The 20,675-nt window shown below is 37.2% G+C and overlaps 1 protein-coding gene across 5 annotated transcripts in view; it reads left to right on the top strand.

Moving 5' to 3' along the window:
• LOC121096593 (neuroserpin) overlaps positions 1 to 13,428 on the top strand; it is a 51,594-nt gene extending 38,166 nt beyond the window's left edge. For all 5 annotated transcript variants that reach the window (XM_040612718.1, XM_040612719.1, XM_040612721.1 and 2 more), the window contains exons 6-9: positions 3,224 to 3,321; positions 9,421 to 9,507; positions 10,787 to 10,876; positions 12,658 to 13,428. In XM_040612718.1, the coding sequence (XP_040468652.1) occupies positions 3,224 to 3,321; positions 9,421 to 9,507; positions 10,787 to 10,876; positions 12,658 to 12,734 (352 nt within the window). In that variant the 3' untranslated portion in view covers positions 12,735 to 13,428. The remainder of the gene's footprint in view (positions 1 to 3,223; positions 3,322 to 9,420; positions 9,508 to 10,786; positions 10,877 to 12,657) is intronic.
• Positions 13,429 to 20,675: the final 7,247 nt, after the last annotated feature.

The following is a 20,675-nucleotide window of genomic DNA, read 5'->3' as shown; positions in this document are numbered from 1 at the left end:
ATTTCAAAGTGCAAAGCAGCCCTATTATTTTTCAAAAGAAGCTGATTCTGATGTCAGCTAAAACATGTGAAATATTATTAATAGCTTGTCTGTAACACTCACTGCTGTTCAGGCTATGTGAGAAAAGAGGGAAGATACTATTTTGAATAGTACTTTAGAGTGGGGTTTTTACAGTATGACAAAACTAAGAGGGAAAAAGGGAAGTAATAAGTTTTATTTTTGTACAGAGGTAATTTGGTATTTATACAGCTGATGTGATGGGTTTTATTTGTCATAATAAACAGGAACTCGCTTCTGTAGATATTGTAGAGATCTTTACTCATCCACCTGCTTAGTATTTGCCTTTCCCAGGGGGTTCAGTCAGGGGATATAGCCTCTCTGTAGTAGTTGAGTGACTGCTACTGTCCTTCATGGAAGTATTTTGTAGCAATATTATCAATCAACTTGTTTGCATTTTCTTTTTTTCAGATGCATATTTAGCTGAGGCTTTATTGGTTGGGCTGGTTGTTTTTTGGGGTGGTTTTTTTTTTTTGTGTGTGTTCTTTTTTTTCCCAAAAAAAATCTTCCAAACCTTCTCCTTGCAAAGTATGCAAAAGCATCTTTTGTCATGCTTTTTTTCTGGGTCACAATTCATTGCTTAGCAGATAAGTATGTCTTCTGTCTAGTGGTCCAGAGACTTAAACCCACCTGATTTCCATTGATATTTTATAATGATTCTCTGCATTTGGAAATAAATGCTTTTTTGCAGTTTCCTTATTTGTGGCATCAAATTTTACTTTTCATGCTAACTTTTCTTGCTGCTGTCCTATCCCGATATTCCTTACTAGTTTGACATTGCTAGTTAATAGCTGAATTGTCTTGAGAGCTTGATACATTTAATACTAACTGTGGTGAAATAAAAGCCAGAAAGGGAAAAATACACCACGCTGAAATTTTTATAAAAAGCATTTTAACATTTATTTGCCTTTTTTATTTGTAAAGTAGGTACAGTTGAATGTGTTTTTCAAAATGTTATAGTTTTAATATAGAATGAAATGTTTCTGGATTTATTCTATGTGCACAGATAGGACCTCTGTACTGTGTAACTAGCATTAGGAATCAAATTTCAATTAATCTTTGTTAGGGTTTTTACTGAAGTTTCTAAAATAGATCTGTCATACTTTACAAGTGTGTAGTGAGAGTAAAATTGGTCTGTAGTTTTGGAGCCTAGAAGCCAGGGAAATTTGAATGAATGGGCAACTTGTAGGTTTATCTCTTGGCTTAAAGCTGAAATTCTGCATAAGGTCTTGCAAGCTCACTGCCTCTTGTAGTTTTTGACCGGTGTGAGTGTTCACAGCTTTCTAAGAGGACAAGAAAGCTAACAGGACATTTCCATTTCCTAAAATCTTACTGGCTGTTTTCAGGTAATCTGTGTACCTACATCTCATTCATTAAGGTAATACTGTCTTTATTTATTTTTAACAAACGCTGCTACACTGACTGATGCAGATTATGTCAAAACACCATAAGCAGCTTCTTACACTACATAAATCTTTGTTGATCTCTTGTGAATCTTTTGAGAGCTGCCATAACAATAAAATCACAAGTATCAGTTTGTGTGCTTTTATTTCAGGCATATCCTGGAATTCATCTGGACAGGGTACATGAACACTTGCAATGTGATTTATTGATCTTAAACTATCTCTGAATCTTATTTTAACTTGCATAAGATTCTTCTCTGTGTGTGACTAATACCTATTCCATCATAGATTTTTGGATTCTGATGGCATTTCAAAGTTCATTATGAACGTAGATCGTGTATGGATTTTTTTTCATTTTGTGTAAATATTGGAAGTGAGGAAGATTCACTTGACTCCTATCCAGTTGTCTTTTAATGGCCAGATTATTCTTTTTCAAGTTGCCAAGGTTTGTACGTATTGAGGTATCACACATCTCGGCTCTTCATCAGCTGTTCTCTGCTCAAATTCCTGGGCTATACTTTCTCCTGAAAAAAACATGTTCTTCCATGTAGCTGAGGAAGCTTAATCCTGAAAAAGGAAATTGCACAGAAGCATATATTATTTTATTTGGTTCTGGCACAGGGAAGACCTGTCACTAAGGACTGCAGTGTAATTGCAGAGTTGTTTCTGACTGAATGGTTTCCTGGAGAAACTGTAACACTGGCTTAGGTACTATAGATTTTGTGTTGTATAGTTAGAGCCAGTCACTGTCAGCATAACGTAAATCACTGATAACTTGTTTGATCATTCTACAGAGAACCTGTAACTCGTCTATAACAGACATTTATGATCAGTGGTTTGTGTTTGTCTATAGACTTCTAGTATTTTCCGGTTGGGGCTGCTGTCATCATCATTATTATGACATATTTTTTTGTTCTTCTAGTTGTCCAGTCTGTTTCTGGCCATACATAAAAGAACTTGAGTCTTTTTTTGTCTTGCTGACACTAGGCATAATTTCTAAAATGTTGGAAAAGCAGTCTTTGTAAATGGAACGGTCTTTTGTCCAGAATCTTGCCCTCGGGATAAATCTTAATTTGTCCTTCCAGCACAGTAGCATAGCATAGGACATGGGTTTGCAAGCTAACCCTGAAATCCTGCCAGGTTATACTCACATGTGCATTTGTGCTAACAACTATTTGTTTTCCCCATTCTTTACTCATAATCAAAACCCAATTAAAATTTTGCCACCAGAGTAATTAGAAGCTGAGTCAGAAACGCTTTATAGGCACTTTCATAACTGCTGGTCTTTGCTTATACAGTCTAAATAAGAATGGAGTATCTCTCTTACTTTCCTACTCCTCCTTTGGCAGCAGCTGTCAGTAAAGTTTATGCTGCCCTTTGCCTCATTTGATATTCTATTCTAGTATGTTTACAATTAAATTTAGTTTTTATAGTAAACCTGTTGTATAAGAAAAGTAAGCATTTACATTAGCTACTGCATAATGTTGCACTGAGGTTTTATGGTTGGGGACTGTACAATACCATTAGCATATTTTTGATTGCTTCTGCATTCAAAAAAAAAGATAATCAAGCTGTGAGACTAAACTAAATTGTAAGCATTTTTGTAGAGGGTGTCACTATACTATACTACTAGAACCTAATCTCCTACTTTACATTATTTATCTTGATGTTTCTGTTGTCGTTACCTAGAAATTTTAACCTTCTAATAACAGTAAGTACTCCTTACATCTGGGTTTTTTGTAATTTTCTATTACATTCTCCAGGTTCACTGTAGAACAGGAAATTGATCTGAAAGATGTCTGGAGAGGTCTCGGAATTACAGAGCTGTTCAGCAGTAGTGCTGACCTCACTGCGATGTCTGGTAAGAAGTTCTTGTGCTGTCTCTGGAGCAATATGAGGAAGTAGTGAAATCACCTAAAGATAATCAACGAGCTCTTCAAAGTGATTTTATGGAGGGGAAAAAAACGAAACCTGCTAGCAATTTTTTGATCCTTTGTGATTTTTGCATAATGGATTTGCGTGCTCACAGCAGGAGCAGTTGAGGCAGGGAAGAAATCCATCAGGGGGTGTGTGTGGGATGAGGACAGTCGACACGGGGAAGTTCACGGAGTATTTCAGAACTGGATCTCATTAGAAATGTAGAGGAAGTGTAATACTATGCAAGAGGCAGATCCACATTAGAGCAATATATGGCTTCAGTGCCTTGATGGGAAATGGGATTGGCCCAACAAGGGGGTTGTCATCTTTTATCTCCAGAGGCTATTTGTTCACAGCATTAAGAGCATTAAGCTGTTGTACAATTAGTCATCTCCCCAGATACCCGCTGTATAGAAGCAGCACAGGAAAGAGTTCTGAGATAAAAGCAATTTAGTCACATACACTGCTTGCTATTTCACTGTGTTGCCAACTCTTTATGTTCAGCAGTTGAAATATCCAACACATTTAGAAATTCAGGTGGAAATTAGATAAAATACCTCCTAAAAGATACAGAAGTGGCACAAAAGGTAGAGTAATCTTTGCCTGAGAAGTTGCTTCGGTTTTGCATAACAAAAGTAGCCACACAAGCAGTAATTTAGCATTGTCTGTCTAGACCTGAATTTTGGCAAACCCAGTTGTTCTCTGTCTAGAAGCATGGGCCAGTGTGGGACTGCTGTCATTATTCTTGTAGTTTATGCTTATATACTGCTCTCTCTTGGTTGTGGTGGTGGTTTGTTTTTTTTTTTTTTTTGCTTTATGGGTTACTGCTTAATCAGCCAGATAGGTCCTTAGCTGGTGGGAAGTACTGGTTCTTAATTGTCGGTCTCAGGAAGTGACCACACCTGTGTGTCTTATTCAGAATAGTGGTAATGAAGGCCCATCTTCCTCTTAAAATTTACAGCAGATTTGTGATTTTCATACCTTTTCACTTTTTCTAAGTTTGAAATATTGTTTATAGTGTATCACATAGCTTTTTCCGATGTTTTGCAGCTTTCACTTTTTTAGTGAATTTGTGGGAAAAGTTAGAGTTAGCTAATGTGAAAAGAATTTAAATAAATGAAAATTCCTTCTTTAAAGAAATACTATTTTTCTGAAGAAAAACACTTTCAGTTTCTCAGCCACCTTGAAGAAGAGTAAGCTGTCCAATAAATTCTAGTCTGTATATAAAAAAGTATTTACTTGAGAATGGAACTAAGGAGAATGGAAAATACACAGGGGAGATTGAATCACAAAGGCAGTGCTTGGTTCTTATTTTAATTCCATGTAAAAATCACCTATATATCAGGAACTAATTCTGCAGTCAAGCGGTTAGCAGAAAGAATGGAACGTGCTTGCATTTTAATCCATTAGACTAATGATTTGTGTAAAATTTTATATTTTTGACAGTTGTACTGTACAAAATCAAAATACCATGTTTTGCATGATTGAATTAACTCCTCTGCCATTTAAAGAGGAATTTGTGTGTTCTGTAGAGCAGTGTATAGAGAGAGAATTCATGAGTTTTACTGTAACAGTCTTGCTTTTCACTTAAAAGGCCATGTGCCACCAGGTGATGAAAAGGTCATTCATAAATTTAGAATAAGAAAATGTTTTTGAAGTAATGCGTTTAATGAAGACCCTGCTGTTGATGCTGTGGAGATGAAATTCCAAGTAATGAAAATACAGAATGTTTCCTATTTCTAATTTTCACAATGTAAAATGGGGAGGGAGGAGGAAGGGAAAAAGAAAATAATGAAGAAAAAATTGAAAAGCATGCTGTTACAAATTCCTGAACAGTATGTCAGGTAACAGGGAAGTTGAAGCCAGAAGTTTACATGCATCTCAGTGTCAGCCCTCTGGAAAATTTGGTACTTCATGGAACCTTAAATACAGATTCTTGAATACAGTGTTTGTCTGGACTCTTAATTTAGGAAGATTCAAATCATAAAAGAAATCTAAAGAGACTTTTGAGAAATTCTGTTGCGTTTAAAAATACTCTCCTCCCCCTCTCCTGTTGCTCTTGCTTTTGGATTATTGACAAGGAAAGCCGCCTGCAATTTCAACAGCAGCCCCTAATCCTGTAGTCAGATCCAGGCACAGATTGTTGAGTTCAGTTAAATTCTATGTGGGTTTAGTGGATATAAATCAAATTGCAGGATTACAGACTTATTTTTCAATATTTAGAATTCTTTTGGTTTTTGCACTCAATCTGAAAAATGGAAGTAGACGAGTCAGCTTTTGCTTCTATGGATTGTGAGCAACCAAAGAGAAGACAGTAATCTAGATGTACATTTTAAATTTTACTCTGTTGCAGAAATTAAGTTCTTTGTGAATTTATACAGGTGAGTAGGACAACATTCTTATTTGGCTGCCTAGTTACATGTTAACATGTCTTACTTGCACCTCTGATTCCATCAGCTGTTCCAAATAATCTTGAAAAAACTTCTGGTATTTGGGATTTAGTAATTTACACAGTGTGTAAACTTGCTACTCGAGTATTTCAATACCACTTAGGATTTACCCTTGAACTAATCTCAACACTAAAATTCCCCTTCTCTTTAAAATTATATTTCTTACTGTTGTACAATGCCTTACATGGCAACTACTTTTAACCTCAAAGTGACCAGCATTTCAGTGAGCAGTGAAATGATCTTAATGACTTACTTTCACAATATAAAGTAGTTAGAAGAGCATCAGTCTAATAAAAAGCTCTTCAAAGTCTTGACTGATGCAGGTACAATTTTTCTGGGACGACCTAACCTAGAAAAGCCAATAAACCTGCATGTTTTTTTGAAATGAGACTTGCAGAGCAACCATTTGGCAGCTATGAGTAGGAGTTTGCAAGCATATGGAGTGTAATGACAAATGAAGTGTGATGCTAACGGAGTCATGTACATTAGAAGTAAGCTTCAGATTGCTCCCACACATTAATGGGTTTCTAGGCTAGGGTGCTGCAGGAAACTTAAACTCTGATACCAGATCTCCATGGGACTCTTCTGAGATGCTAACAAATCATTTTGGTTCTTAAAAAACTCTGAATCAAAGAAGCTACTAGAGAAAAATGACGTGGTAGTAGATACCTAGGTAAGCCCCACCTTATCCACAGTGAAAGCCATAAAGGAAATATGTATAACAATGCTGAGATCTGTAAGATATTGAAGTACTGCAGTCAGTGACTTCACAATCACAAAACAGGGCAAAGAGCAGACTACCTGAACGTTCAGTGACAACATTATGCTTCCCTATGAAAATAGGTTAATTCACTTCAGGGAGAAATGAATGAGAGGGATGTGACAGTGGCAATAGAAAGAGAGGAGTCTAGAGAAAGTAAATTGGGATCTGGAATTGTTCTTTTCACCAACCAAGGACAAAGATATCCAGTGAAGTGAAAGGCAACTAATTGAAACCAAATAGAAAGTACTTCTTTTATGGAAGACTTAACCACAGAGATGTTTGCTGGATATTCCTTAAGGTCATGAGTTTGGTAGGATTAAAAAAAAAAAAATTGCTTCAAAGCAATCAAAACTGTCTGTACTGCATTGAGTAAAGGCATTCTATATTCTGTGGATTAGAAACTTGGTTTAGGGTATAAGGCACATGCTGGGTGAGAGGATGTGTTTCTCTTGTAAGTTGTGCTGTAGTTTTCATCTGTAAGGCTTCTTGTATCTTCTGAAGCCACAACAATATTACAGCTCTCACAGTGTGCTAGACTAATTGGATGTGCTGGTCTCAGCTTCAGTGGCACTTTTATTCCTGTCAACAAAATATTACTGAGGTTTTTTTAATACTCAGACCCTGAATATACTTACAAGTAGGCCTAATACTATACCTGATGGTAAATGTTAGCAGTGTTTATGCTGTCTGAATTAGGGTCTATAAGCTCATTGAGCGGAGACCAATCTTCTGAGGGGCTAAGTGTTCTGACCAGAAAGTTAACAACACCACACTATGCAAAAGAAGGCATTCATGATGAAAATACAGACTATTGCTGTGAATATTACAGGTCACAGGAGCAGACTTAAGCGCTGTAATAAAAAAAAAGAAATGTGATTGAAATACATGATTAGGCTAAGTGGGCATTTCTTTGTCTGTTATTAAACATTAAAAAAACCCCACCACGACAGAATTTAAGATAAAGAGCTCCAAGCCAGCATTTTTCTGTAAATGCTGCAAAGTTACTGTTTTCTTTTGCTTTGTGCCATATAGCTCAAATGCTTAATAGAGCTTTGAAATGGACTCAAGCAAAGATAGCAAAATACAGCTGCATGAAAGGTAAAACTTGCAGAATTGACCAATGAACTTACCAAGAATCCTGTTAACTGACACGTTTACAAAGGCAGTACGCACATAGTATGAGACATGCACAACAAGAATTCCAGATGTGCATGGGTCAGTCACCCTTTTTGCCTTGGGTATCTATCCATTATCACCTGTGTAAATGTTCTTGCACATCCAGTGTTTGTTTTAAAACATTTTTGAAAACCTGAGTTTTAATGGGTCCATAATGGAATGGAAGCTTTAGGGGATGACTATTTAACACTTGATATTAATATTTAGTTAGCTTGTGGTTTATTTTCTATGGGTAATGCTTAAGGCTTAAAGGTGATGTTAGTGTTGGAATGCAAGCACGCTGTGTTTTCAGGTGGCCTTTCACTTAACAGTTAGGGAGACAAAAGCTGTAAGAATTGTGCTTAGCGTTCAATATAAGTAGATGTTCATGTTCCATGTTTTGAAGTAACACAGAAACTTTATCCTAGCTTTCAAGATAGTATTACTGAAGGCTTGGAACTGAAGCCTAGAACTAGTACAATATTTAGCAATCTAGTACATTTTACTACACATGATCCCAAAGGGAGTGATTTGAGGATTTTGTTGGTGAGATTTGAGTTAAGCGGCTGAACTGGGAGGTCTACTTCAGTTCTGAGTGTATGTAGCATGAGTAGTATGAGATCTACTGGGGAGAGACATTTTAAACTGCTGTCTGTTGTGGGTTTGGCTTGCATTAGTACTACGACTAGTGGCTGTTGTTGTGAGAGCCAAAATAAATGGGCAAGAATTAGGTTAATAGTCCCAAGCTTTCCCTCCTTAGTCAGCCTTCAGCTAGAGTTTTGGTGTTGAACGTTTTGTTAAGGATCAGAAATTCAAAAGGGTCTATCTGTCTCGCTGGGGTGGTTAGATTAGATTTTTCACGGTTGTGTATCTCCCTGTTGAGAAAACTTGTATTCCTTTCTTAACTGCCAGTTGGGCTCTGTCATTACTGGGTATTTTATGCAGTTACAATAAATGTATATCTAATCCTTGTTATGTCTTACCAATGAAACTTAGTCAAACAGATTAAATGGTCTTACGTGCCTTGCTTCCTGCAAGGTGCTGAGTATTCCGATAGGTCTGATCATGTAGCCACTGAAGAAAAGTAATGAAACATCCACTGACTTAAACAGGGGTAGGCTTGGACCGAAATTAAAATACTGGCAAAGAAGGATGGAAAACAAGACTGAGAAAAACAATTTCCATGGTGGCTCTTGTAATAAATATTTATGTTGAGCTTCTTTTAAATATAGTGTCAAGGAGAAAGAAAATACCTGATTTTCCTGGAGGAAGTCTATATTGCACCTAACACAGAAATAAAATTATTTATGTAGAAATACTTGCCATATAATGTCGTAATCCTTTTTCCCAATAGTTGCATTTAAAATCTGGAATACAAGGACTGTCTTTTACTCGATCTGGTATACCAGTGCTCTAGGCAGTGCCGAGCTATTTTAATATCATGCATAGTGTAGGAGAACGCTATAAATTTAAGCAAGGTAAGTGTGCTATTAGAGGTATCAGCAGAAGGTATTTTAATGCAGCTGCTATGTACAAAGCCCTTTCCCTTCCCTACTTGGTATAGAAGGTGGGTGATAGTGGTGGGGTTTTTGCTAGTGTTTGTTTTTTGATATTTATTTTTTTAATACTTCAGTACTGTTGAGCCACTTGAAATATGTTTCCTTTTCTTCTCCAGATAACAAGGAACTTTACCTTGCGAAGGCATTTCACAAGGCATTTCTAGAAGTTAATGAGGAGGGATCAGAAGCTGCTGCTGCCTCAGGTACCTGAGAGAAAAAGAGAAAAGCAGAATAAAATCAGATGTCTGCTTACTCTTTGTAAATTAATTTTTTAAAACTGACTTGCTGTACAGCCAGGAAAACTAAATAGTATGAAGACAAAGCATACTGCTTTTCAGAAGAGAATTCTGAAAGTGAAAAATGTTAGTATTTTTTTTTAACATGATGTGTTTCACAAAGAATTTTCAACATCCTGTGGAAAATCTTTTTCCTTATTTTGCTTCTGATTATTAGGAAACTACAAACTACAGTTTGTATTTTCTTCATGGGAATTCAGCATTCATAACTTTTTATCTGCTCATTGAGATGGTCAGAGGCATTTGATCCACAATAGTTAGAAGGAGTTCTCAGTTGTTGCAATTGCACTTTAATAAGTTCATATATAGTAATGCAAGATGGGAAAGTGCTAAATGAGAAAACATAGCTGGCTCATATTAATGCTAGGAGGCCAGGTGGCTGGTTTATTTGGTTATCACATGCTTTTCCTAAAAAGGAGTTACATTAGTTGCCAATATGCGTCCTTAGGTGATTTCTGATTGCCTCTACTTGTACCAGTCTTTGCGGAAAGGAAGAATTACTTCTCTCATGAATATCAGTAACTGAGTTGCATTGTAACATTAGTATGGACAGAGATTGCTGTCATGCATGAGTCTTCGTTAGCAGTGCAGTGAAAATGTAAAAGTAAATGAAACACCAGGAAATATTATTATTTAATAATGTCCTGGAGAAATGCATACATCTTAAAATAAAAATAACAAAGAGCCAAATTCTGCCTAATGCCCAGCTAATTTTACTTTTAACCTTTGCATTATTTAAGGACTCAAGCTAAAAGCTGTAAGATCAGCCCATTTCATTGTTGCATATTCCTTAGTTATTAAGGGTTACCTTTTACTATCAACTGCAGGCTTGGAGCTGTTTAAAACAGGTCAGCAGTGCTGTCTAATATAACGCATTTTCTTTCTACAAGTGAGCCGGAATCATAACTCCTCATAAGGTTCTGGATCTTAAAATTTATAAGCTGCTCCCTCAGCCTGAGAAATTGTGCCACTCTCCATTGTTAATCATTCTAAAGGCATAAATAGGCATGCGATTATTCTGTAGGTCTCTTTCATTTTTGGTTAGATTTTTCATGCTGTTTCTTGATGCTTAGTGCTGAGAATGTGGGACTTCACTGTCTGCTTGTGAGCTTCACATCTCTCATGAAGCGCAGGAGAATGTGCAGTGATATTTAACAAGTTGCCTATGTTTTTTTTTTCCCTTTAGGAATGATTGCTATTAGCAGAATGGCAGTGCTGTATCCCCAAGTTATAGTTGACCATCCCTTTTTCTTTTTGGTCAGAAACAGAAGAACAGGTGAGAATATTGCAGACTTGTGCACATTTTTCACAGTAAATCAAGTATACAAAAGAATATAGCATATTGTGATCAATCAACTGGCCTTGTACTATGAATTTTCCTTTATTTGTCCTAAAATACCTAATATTGAAGGACTCACCTTTTTTCCTGCTAATGTTGCTTCAAGTAAGACACCAAAATCTGATATAATTCTGAAAAATACTCACAATTATGTGATTAAAATCCCCAGGGAAGAAAACTTCACCATTTTTCTTCAAAGAATGCAGTGTTACTGCCCTGAATATCCATAATCATTGCATTCCGTAAGAGCTTGGCTGTAGTAAGACTAGTGAGATATATTCCTGGTACCAAATGATTTGCATAATGGACAGATATTACAGCTATGAATAATTCTATGGTGCTCTTGAAGTGTTAGGTGGCAGGCAAGGGATGAGAGCAGTACTTATTAGCAAAACAGGCAATGATTAAGTAATTCCTTAGTTTCAAATTTGTAATTTGTCATAATGATGTGAAGTGTCTACATGACAAAATACTACCGTGAACCCAGAGAATATCATATGGGTCTCTGTGTTGTGATGCCTTACACGTTCTATAAGCAAACTCTGGTAAAGTTCTGTTTGATGGGTTTTTTCTCTATTTGAGATCCCCGTCATAGGTATCAATGCTTATTAAACAATTTTGATTGCAGTAATGCTTACAGTTTAGCTAGGTAGGGTCACTTGTGTGCAAGGCACGTTCACAGCTCTTAGGGTTTTGGCCAAAACTAAGTTGAGTATTCTTGCTGTTGTAGACATATAATTAGGCAAAAATGTATCTGGGAGGAGGGTACCTGCCCTTTTCCCTACTCAATATACAAAAATCTCCCCAGAAAGAAAAGTTTAAATCAGAACAGAGTAGAGCGTGGTAGCCTTGGGGCATTCTTAATGTTGCACAAGCTTTGTTATTGCATGTAGAAAGAGGAATTTCCAACAGCTATAGTTAAAGCCTAAAGTTTAGTACTAATCTAGAAATCTAAGGTTAGAAACCTTTTGGAAAAGATCTGTGATGGTTGTTCTTCTCAAGCATATCCTAAGAGCTCGTGATTTGTGTTTAAGCAGGTTAGATAGAAATGTATAAAATGGGAAAGATGTAAATGGTGATTAAATAGCATAGGGGAGCGGTAGTCATATAGATAATTCCTTCTGGTTTGCATGCTCTATGTGAGGTAAATCTGCAAACTCCAAGTATCTATCTATTAATAATCATTAAATGATTGGTGCAGAGCTTCTGGGACTCATTTTTAACTCTGTGAGGAATGTTGTCCAGCAGCACAGGCATGTGAGGGTCAGAAGTGATCATGAAGATTGCTCTGATTAGGCGTTCACACAATTTAAGGATAGCTGCTACCTTTGGAGCCCCCCAGCCTAGTACTGTGTCATAACCACTTGACATCAGTGGCAGCACTTCATGGGCCTTCATCAGAACCATTGAAATGGAAGTGAACCTTTGTGTTGATTTCAGGGTGGGGGGGTTCAATCAAGCCTTTAGAATAAGTAGAGGGGCACTGAAATGCAGAAGATTCACTGTTCTTGTCTGTACTGTATCAGTGCTGAATACCAAGAGGTCCTCTTCTCTAAGGCTATTGATCCATTGCCTTTCATAGTTACCAAGTTCTCCGAGACATGTTCCTATAAAAACTGTGCATTATATGCTCTAGAACTTACTATCAGTATTCATCGCTTTATAACCTCAACTTTTCCTTTTGGTTCTGACACTTTCCCTTCCCGCTTTTTCCATAGGTACTGTGTTATTCATGGGAAGGGTAATGCACCCTGAAGCAATGAATATAAGTGGCCATGAATTTGAAAAGCTTTAACAGCCACCAACTGCCAAAAAGAGGAGATAAGCACATAAAGTTTGAAGTTAATATATTTAAGGTTTGCTGCGTTTTTCCCCAAGATATTGTTTAAAAGGCTTTCAGATGTAACTGTGTGCAAATCGGTTTCCAGAGGAAAGCTTACAGTATTAAAGTAATGGTTCTATTTCTGTCATTGTGATTGCCGTGTCCTTAAAATAAAATTGTGTACATGTCAACAACTGTTTCTTGTTCTAGTGAATTGTAAAGCAAAAAAACTGCAAACCCATTATTCGTAATTTTTTTACAGTTGAAAGACTGACTTGATCAATGAGACAGGAGTGGAATGTGTGCAGCTCTGAATAATGCAAATGGCAAACCTTGATGATAATTTATAACGTTGAAGAACTACATCTGGAAAATGTGATCTCTTCCTGTTCCTGTAAAAGTAGTAAATAGACTCTGATATGCTGTCTCATCAAAGCTGACGAAACAAGTTAAACCTAGTGGATTTTATTCTATAACTGTGTTAGGCTTTGTGTGAACTCTCCCACATGTGATTCTGAAATGTTGCTTTTATGAATGCTCCTGCATGTGACTCTGCAATTGACCTCCATAACTGTTGATGCCAATAAAATTTGATCGCATGAATATTTGAGACTAGTCAGTGTAGAATAGCTATGTATGTGACTGAAGTAAAATAATTGAATAGTAATGTCATTTGTGTGGACATATTTTTCTCCCTCAAAGTAGTTGTTCTACTTTAACCTAAGCTTTGCAGTATCTCCCTTCAGGGGGTCTGGAATTATTTTTCTCAAAGTAATAAACCCCTTAATTCTGAGTGTCTAAAAATGTTCTATTCATAAATAAATGTCTAAAGGAACAACATAATCCTTTTTATTTCCTAACTGTTTATTGAGAATAAACTGACAGAAGAGAATGGCACATACCACAAGTAAATATTAGCAGAGGAATTAGTTGCTGTTTCCATTTGCAAGTGGAGGAGAAGTACCAGTTGTCACCAGAGAGGCATGTAATTATTTCCTCCCTCGTTGTGCAAAATATAAAAAGAACAGAAGTTATTTAAAAGGTAAGAGAGAATAGGAGAAAAGAAGGGAGGAGCTCTTGAAACAGGTCATAAATACAAACTTTTGGATAATTGGGTTTCTTCTCAGCCAATAGTTTTGTCTTTTGAATTCTATGGGAACAAATATGTGTTGGCTGAACTGTAGTTATAGGCTTCTCTGGCATACATTCATTTCAAAACAGCATAGATACTGCTCACAAAGTTATTTGTGCAAGGAGAACTTCCAAAATCTGACACACTGTTCACTTTTTTTTAATATACTGCTGGTGCAAATCATGCAGGTCAAACTGCAAAGTGATGGATGTTCTCTGTGGAGACTGGTTATGCTCCCTCAGAGAAAGGGCATTTGAACATATTTCTAACCCTGCCTCCTTGAGTTGTTTTGTTCTGTTGCACAGAAGATAAATGGAGCTCCTTAGTGTATTGCTGTTGCTTATTACCCTTAGTCTATTATAATCTGGACTTGGTGAGACAGTTTTTGTATTCAAATTTAGACTAAAGTTGTTATTTTCATTCTGTATAGCTAAAAATGTTATGCTTGGGGAAAAAAAGGGAGTGCTGCTGAGAAGGAACAGGGAATAATTTTACCAAGGCATAGAACTGGTCTCACTGCAGGTAAAACCAGCTCCTTTGACATGGGATTACACCAGGGCTGGTTCTTCATGTTTAAATGATTCTATGAACATCACCTACTGTGTGTAAAAGTGACCCATATGCTAAGGATCTCTTCAGGTTTTAACCTTACGGGAGCCTGATGTTTTAGCTATTAAGCATTTTTTCAGGCTAATTTTGGAGGTGTTCACTCTGATTTGGAAAGACATGAGAAAGCAGATGACAACCTGCAATCATGTTTATTTTTGGTCCAATGAAAGTTCTTCCTGACCAATTTTGTGTTTTCGTTGCATTAGTTCCTTGCAGCATAGACGCTTCATACCAAGGAAAGGACTGAAAATAGATTTGAACAAAAGCTATGGAATTATGGAAGGACAGCTGCCAGTCAGAAGTATTTATAGAGGATATCAGGCAAGTGCACAGACTTCCCTAGCAGTTAGACTGAGCATAGGTATGAGTGGAATGATGCAGAATAGCATATTCCAAGTCTGATTCTGAGAATTGCCTAAATGGGCATACAGAAAAAACAGTAGAAACAGAAATGCAAACACTAGTTATTTCACTTGATACTCTCCTAGACCTTACAGATGCAAGCAGCCATTTTAAGTTTCTTGAAAATTGAGAATTACCTGGTTTTCAACAACCTGAATTGATTTATTACCAAATTGTGCAAAGATGTTGGTTGTAAACCACAATGAGAACAGCTCTCAAACAATACTGATTTTCAGTAGTCGTAATATCTGAAGGATTGTTGCCAGTTTATTGAGGTATATGAATACTATCACATTGTGGGTTTTAATCTAGATTTTGTATAATGTTCCTTTCAGAGATGATGTTGGTTTTTTTGAGACAAAACTAGCAAAAGAATTTTGTCTTTTTTGTTTGGAATTTTTTTCTGGTAAGGGGAATTTGTCAATAGTGGCTCATATGTGAGTTTAGGTGTGTAGTCTTAAAAAATTTTCAAAATTGTATTTTGTGTTGGAGGCTATACCAGAAAATAAATTACTGAAACTTCTATAATTGTGCTGTGTTAGTGACCCATGATATAACACTCTAGTGAAATTCTTCTGTGGTGCGGATGGAGTTTAAGCATGAGATGCAGTTGCCTAATGCTATCATCTTCTCTCTTGCATATGTGTAGTGGAGTCCAGGTGGAAATGCTTTTCAGAGCTGCAGTTGGAATGAGTACTTCCCCTACAAATCCTTTTAGTAGTAGTGCTACAACTGGAGAATGACTTATTTAATTATGAAGATCCCACTTGTACATGACCTTGAGCACCAGTTTTTCTAGGTTAATGCTATACTACCTTCAAACAAATACTTGCAATGTTGTATGGATTAGAATGTTTTTGTTGCTGTTCCAAACACTCATTTTTATTGTCCTTCCACAAGCCTTGATGGTAGCAAAGTAAACAGTTCTGTCAGTTTCTGTGGATCAAATACATGATGTTCCTCAAACGAGTAAGTTCTTAGTGTTGTACCAGAAACAAAAAGTTAGTCAAAGCTTTTGTGGCTGATTTTTATTTTTCCATGATGGACAAAAGAGGAAACCACAAGATGTCACTCTATCCTAAGAAGCTGAGAAGTACTTTTCTACTGATGGTAATCCTATGGGAGTGTTGGAAAACTAAATGTCCTGAATGGGACTCAAGTGTATGTGGGTCTTGGTAAAATCAATGAGAGTTTCTTGAGTCTGAGAGCATAATTAGACCCAGGTGCCTGGTCTAAACCCCAGAAAAATACCCCTGCTTTGTTTTGCAAGCTTTTCTTGGTAACAGGTGCTGGGTTAAAATCGTTGCTTGTAGGGGAATTTTTATCTGGTTCCTAGCCTGCATAATTGCATTGCCTACTTGGTGTGGGTGAAATAAAAGGAAAAGGTTGTTCCTTCAACCCATTTCCATGAACAGCAGTAGAGCTGTACTGTGGTTACTTCAGTGTCAATACTGCAACAGGAGATGTATTTTCTTGACTATGAGAGAGAAATAACTAGGGTTGAAGTCATTGATATGCTGGCCCTATTATTCAGTTATTCTCTTTTGTTTACCTCTTATTTCCCCCCCTCCCTTGCTGCCTCGCATACAGTCACTGGAATTTCTGTGTGAGCAGATTCCCAGCGTGTTCTCCACCTGTACAGCAAGGTTACGCCATAGTCAGATATTCTCTCTTCCTGGGGAGGAGGCAGTGTTGTTCCTATGAGGGTTTTCTAAAAAAGACAGCTAAAAGTGATGTTTACAAGCTAATTCTTGATGGATTAAAAAGAGATGGATGATTTATGCCTAAAACCCAGTGCTGGGGAGGAGGATAACAGTACTTTAGTAACTCAAATAATACCAGCAAGAAGGGAGTCGACTTCCTTTTGTGAGATACTCTGCATTTGCTGACACAGCTGATGAGAAATTGTAGATTAATTTAGCTTATAAAAGTGTTTGCAGTCTCCAAGGATTTTGAATCAAGCTGCAATAGTTACAGAGGTCCAGACAGAATGAAGACTGCCTGCTTACTGTGGACCTTTGTTAATTGGTTCAGTAGCTTGTCTTTGGCTTCCAGCTGGCATTGGTTAAGGTCTATAAAATAAAGTTACACATGAGAAACCATTTGCAATACACAGACACAGTTGGTACTGTAAAACTCAGGAACAATACTACATATCTGTTACCCCCACCTACCAGGGCTGCTTTATATAGCACTGCTCTTGGAACAACATCCACATGACTGTTTTTCATTTTACAACATTAATTAGAAGCCTGAGTCATGGACCAATTGCTTTAGGCATTAAGCAAAGTGAATAAAATGACAGATAAAAGTCATGTAATAAAATGCAGTTTAAAGCACGGTTTATAGACAATAGCACAGTGCCATGGCCAAAGCTGTAAGGCTAATAAAGGATATCAGACTTACTCACAGTCACTCTGGCAAGCAGGTAAATGGAGGAAGGGGGTGAGGATAAATGTGCTATACGAGCAATAGGTGAGTCTCAGCTCCGCTTGCTATTTTAGAAATTGTTCAGGCTCTTTCAAAACACCGTACAAATGCAGCCTCCAAACTGTTAATGGCTGTGCCTGGAAGTCAGGCAGTTAATCATTCGCAGATAGGTGCAACTCCAAACAAGCTCAGCAAAGCTCAAAATGTTGGCAGCTGTTCCTATAAAGCATAGTATGCAAAAGTCTTTACAGCACTCTTCACTTTCAACTGTGATCATATAGTCAAAGTGTTTTTTTTCTTAACGATGTGTTTGTGACACTGTGTTCTGGAAACTAGTCTGGCAGATACTGGTAGTAAAATACTAGGTCTACTAGGACCTGGCTGAGGGAAAAAGATTGAAATTGTTTCTGTAGCTAGGGAGTTTAGCCTGTGGCCTGAATTTTTATTTTTGCAGCCACGTTGAATCACAATATGAATGATGTTTTAGATACGACTTCTGCTTTACTGATAAGTTTTTTTCCTATCTCTCTGCCATAAACACACATCATCTCTTCCCAATGGAAGAGTCATCTTTTGGACAAACTGAGGGAAGAATGCCTACAGAAAAATTATTCTGTATTTATGTAGAAGTGCTTTTAAGTAAGGAAGAAAAAAAACCATATAGAGGAAATCTGGATTGTGTCTGAATCATGTATTTTGTGCTCTCATTGAGGGATTGGAATTGGCCATGGAAAAATCCTGGTTTTTTATGAACAATATGTTTAGATGGGCTTCAAGTATTGTAATGCTATCAACAGAGCTTAAACCCAATCATAGTTTAACATTTTTAGTCTATTGACATGTATTTGTTACGAGTCGTATTTTAATACCAAGCAACTGGCAGTGCTGGAAATGCTTGTAAGTGGTAATGGTGTGAAAGCATTGCCTGAACAGAATAAAATAAATATGTTAAAACATGCTAAGAAATGAGAAACATCAGGAAGTCTGTCTTGCCCTGAAACATGGTGAGGATCATGGTCTGGGCAATGCCAAATCTCGCCAGTCACCAATAGTCTGGTACAAAAAGCCTGTTTATTTGAGGCTTTTGTCATTATCAATATACTTTGTAAATGGCATCTTCCTACAGGTAACAGGCAGAAAGCTGGCATAGTTTGACACAGGAATTAATAAAATTTCTTAAGTTTATTACAAAAGAAATACTGGTCTTCAGATTCATTTTCTGTTCTGGGAAATGTTCTCTTTGGGCCAGGCTGCTGCTTGGAATTACCAGTGTGTAGTGACAGTCTGTTGTTTTCCAGGAGCAGGACCACATAAAACTTTCCTGCCAGCTCCGAACCAAGGATACATCTTCATCAACTGAGTGGCTATTAAAGCCCTCAGTGAAACCCACAGAGAGGTAAAAGAGACCAATTTTAATGTTGCTGCTCCCTGTTTTCTGTATGTGTCTCCACTTATTTTTCCTCTGCAGATTTTCTTCTTGGTCTAAACAAAAAATAATCCAATACAATGTGCTACAGTTTTTAAGCTTACTTCAGATTTTTGAACAGAAATTATTTGCAAATTGTTGTGATATTTCAGAGCTAGTCTTACTGCTACAGTTTCATAGGATGCAAGATGAAAGACTAACCTTGAATACTTCTAATTCATTTATTTTCCAGAATTGTTCCAGTTTTAATGTGTATACATCTATAGAACAAAGTATTCTGAGGAGGTGATCTCTTGATTACTGACCTTTTGAATCATAATGCATGTGGGATAGAGCTGGGAACCATGAGTAAAAAAGCTTGCTTTGTATTGAGTACTTGCAAAAGCCAAGGATGTTACCAGTTCTTCCTCTTCTCTATGATGATTACAACAAGGTAGGCATAAGCCATCCTAAGGCAGAAAGTGCAGTTACCTCTGAGCAGAAATTAGGGAATGTCTAGTTCTATAACCTTAAATGTTTAAATCAAGCAAACAGTCATGTCATGTCCCAAACACCCACAGCAAAGAGCATCATCAGGAAAAGCTAAATTTAATCAGTGTCATCTGGAGCCTGTTCCAAATCCCTTTGTAGTCTATCAAAAAATAGATTTTCATTAGTTTTAGTCAGTTTTGGACCATGCATAGATTTCTCTCAGACTGTGCCTTGAAGCATGAGTACAAAGAACTGGGTGGGAACTGACATACCTGTGATTTTGTGTGATTACTAGAAATTCAATTTTTGCCCAGTGTGCAAAAATTACTTCAGGCCACTTACCTGAAAATATGAAATGCACTTCTAACCACAGTGTTTCGGAAAAAAAAAAAAAAAATGTCAAGACTATAAGCATGCAAGATTTTAAGTTTTCTTTTGTGTGTGTACACCTGTTCATGCACTCCTTTAAATGTGGACATACTATGAGAATCACAAATACTGTTACTGTTTCACCATTATGTTATAATAAGTAAGCAAAACCTAACCTAAGCATCTTTGCATGAAACCATAAGCTAATGCAGTAGAAAATAATTAAGCCACTCTGTGCCTCTTGTTTTAGAGGCTGGAGGCCTTTGCCTTGCTGCAGAATGCCTGTAATGAAATAAAAAGGTTGTGTGCCCCTCTCCCTTTCTCAGTAACTAGCTTGGCTAGGTTCCTGTCTTCAGGTCCCTGAAGTTAAATGAGATTAATTCAGGCCTCTTAAAACTGTTGGCAGCATATTCCTCTGCTTACAACCATCGCACAGAGAATTCATGAGGTAAATGTAAGTAGACAGGTGAAGGCAGAGAATCCTGGGGAAATATAGGGACATCAGTGTTTAACACGATGCGCAGTGGCAAACTCGCCAGCCGCTGTCCACACAGAGGGCCTTGAGGAGGAGCCATTACCCCCATTTGAGGAGCTGGCAGAACCCGTTCCCTTATACACTGCCTCTGTATTACTTTGCATGCGTTTTCTAGATACAGCAACTTGTTAGTAGATTTATTGGCAGCACGCTAAGTGTCTTCAAGACAAGTGAATTCAGGCACTCTTAGCCTTGATAACACCTGCCTAAAATATGCTTCCTTCTATGAACAACAAGAGTACAGAGATCATATGATGATAGTTCCATGACAAGTGATTTCCAAAAAGCAACATAGAAGGCTATTTTTTAGAAGGGCCATTAACCATCTGGCAGCCCGTTTTCCACCCTTCATTGTAAGCATGATAATCTGAACAACATTCAAGATTGAAGTCTTTGCTCTTTCCCCAGGAAATGCATCCTGACGACTCCATAGACAAAGGTTTTCAAGTGGAAAACATGTTTTACATTTATATCTCCCTCAGTACTGTAAAGCCCTGCTTACTTTTTAGAGTTTCTGTACAAAGCCTTTTTTTAAGTGGA

The sequence above is a fragment of the Falco naumanni genome, chromosome 13 (genome assembly GCF_017639655.2).
Source record: "Falco naumanni isolate bFalNau1 chromosome 13, bFalNau1.pat, whole genome shotgun sequence".
Lineage (NCBI taxonomy): Eukaryota > Metazoa > Chordata > Aves > Falconiformes > Falconidae > Falco > Falco naumanni.
The sequence above is the reverse complement of the archived record's forward strand: the minus strand, read 5'-3'. Positions and strand labels throughout refer to the sequence as shown.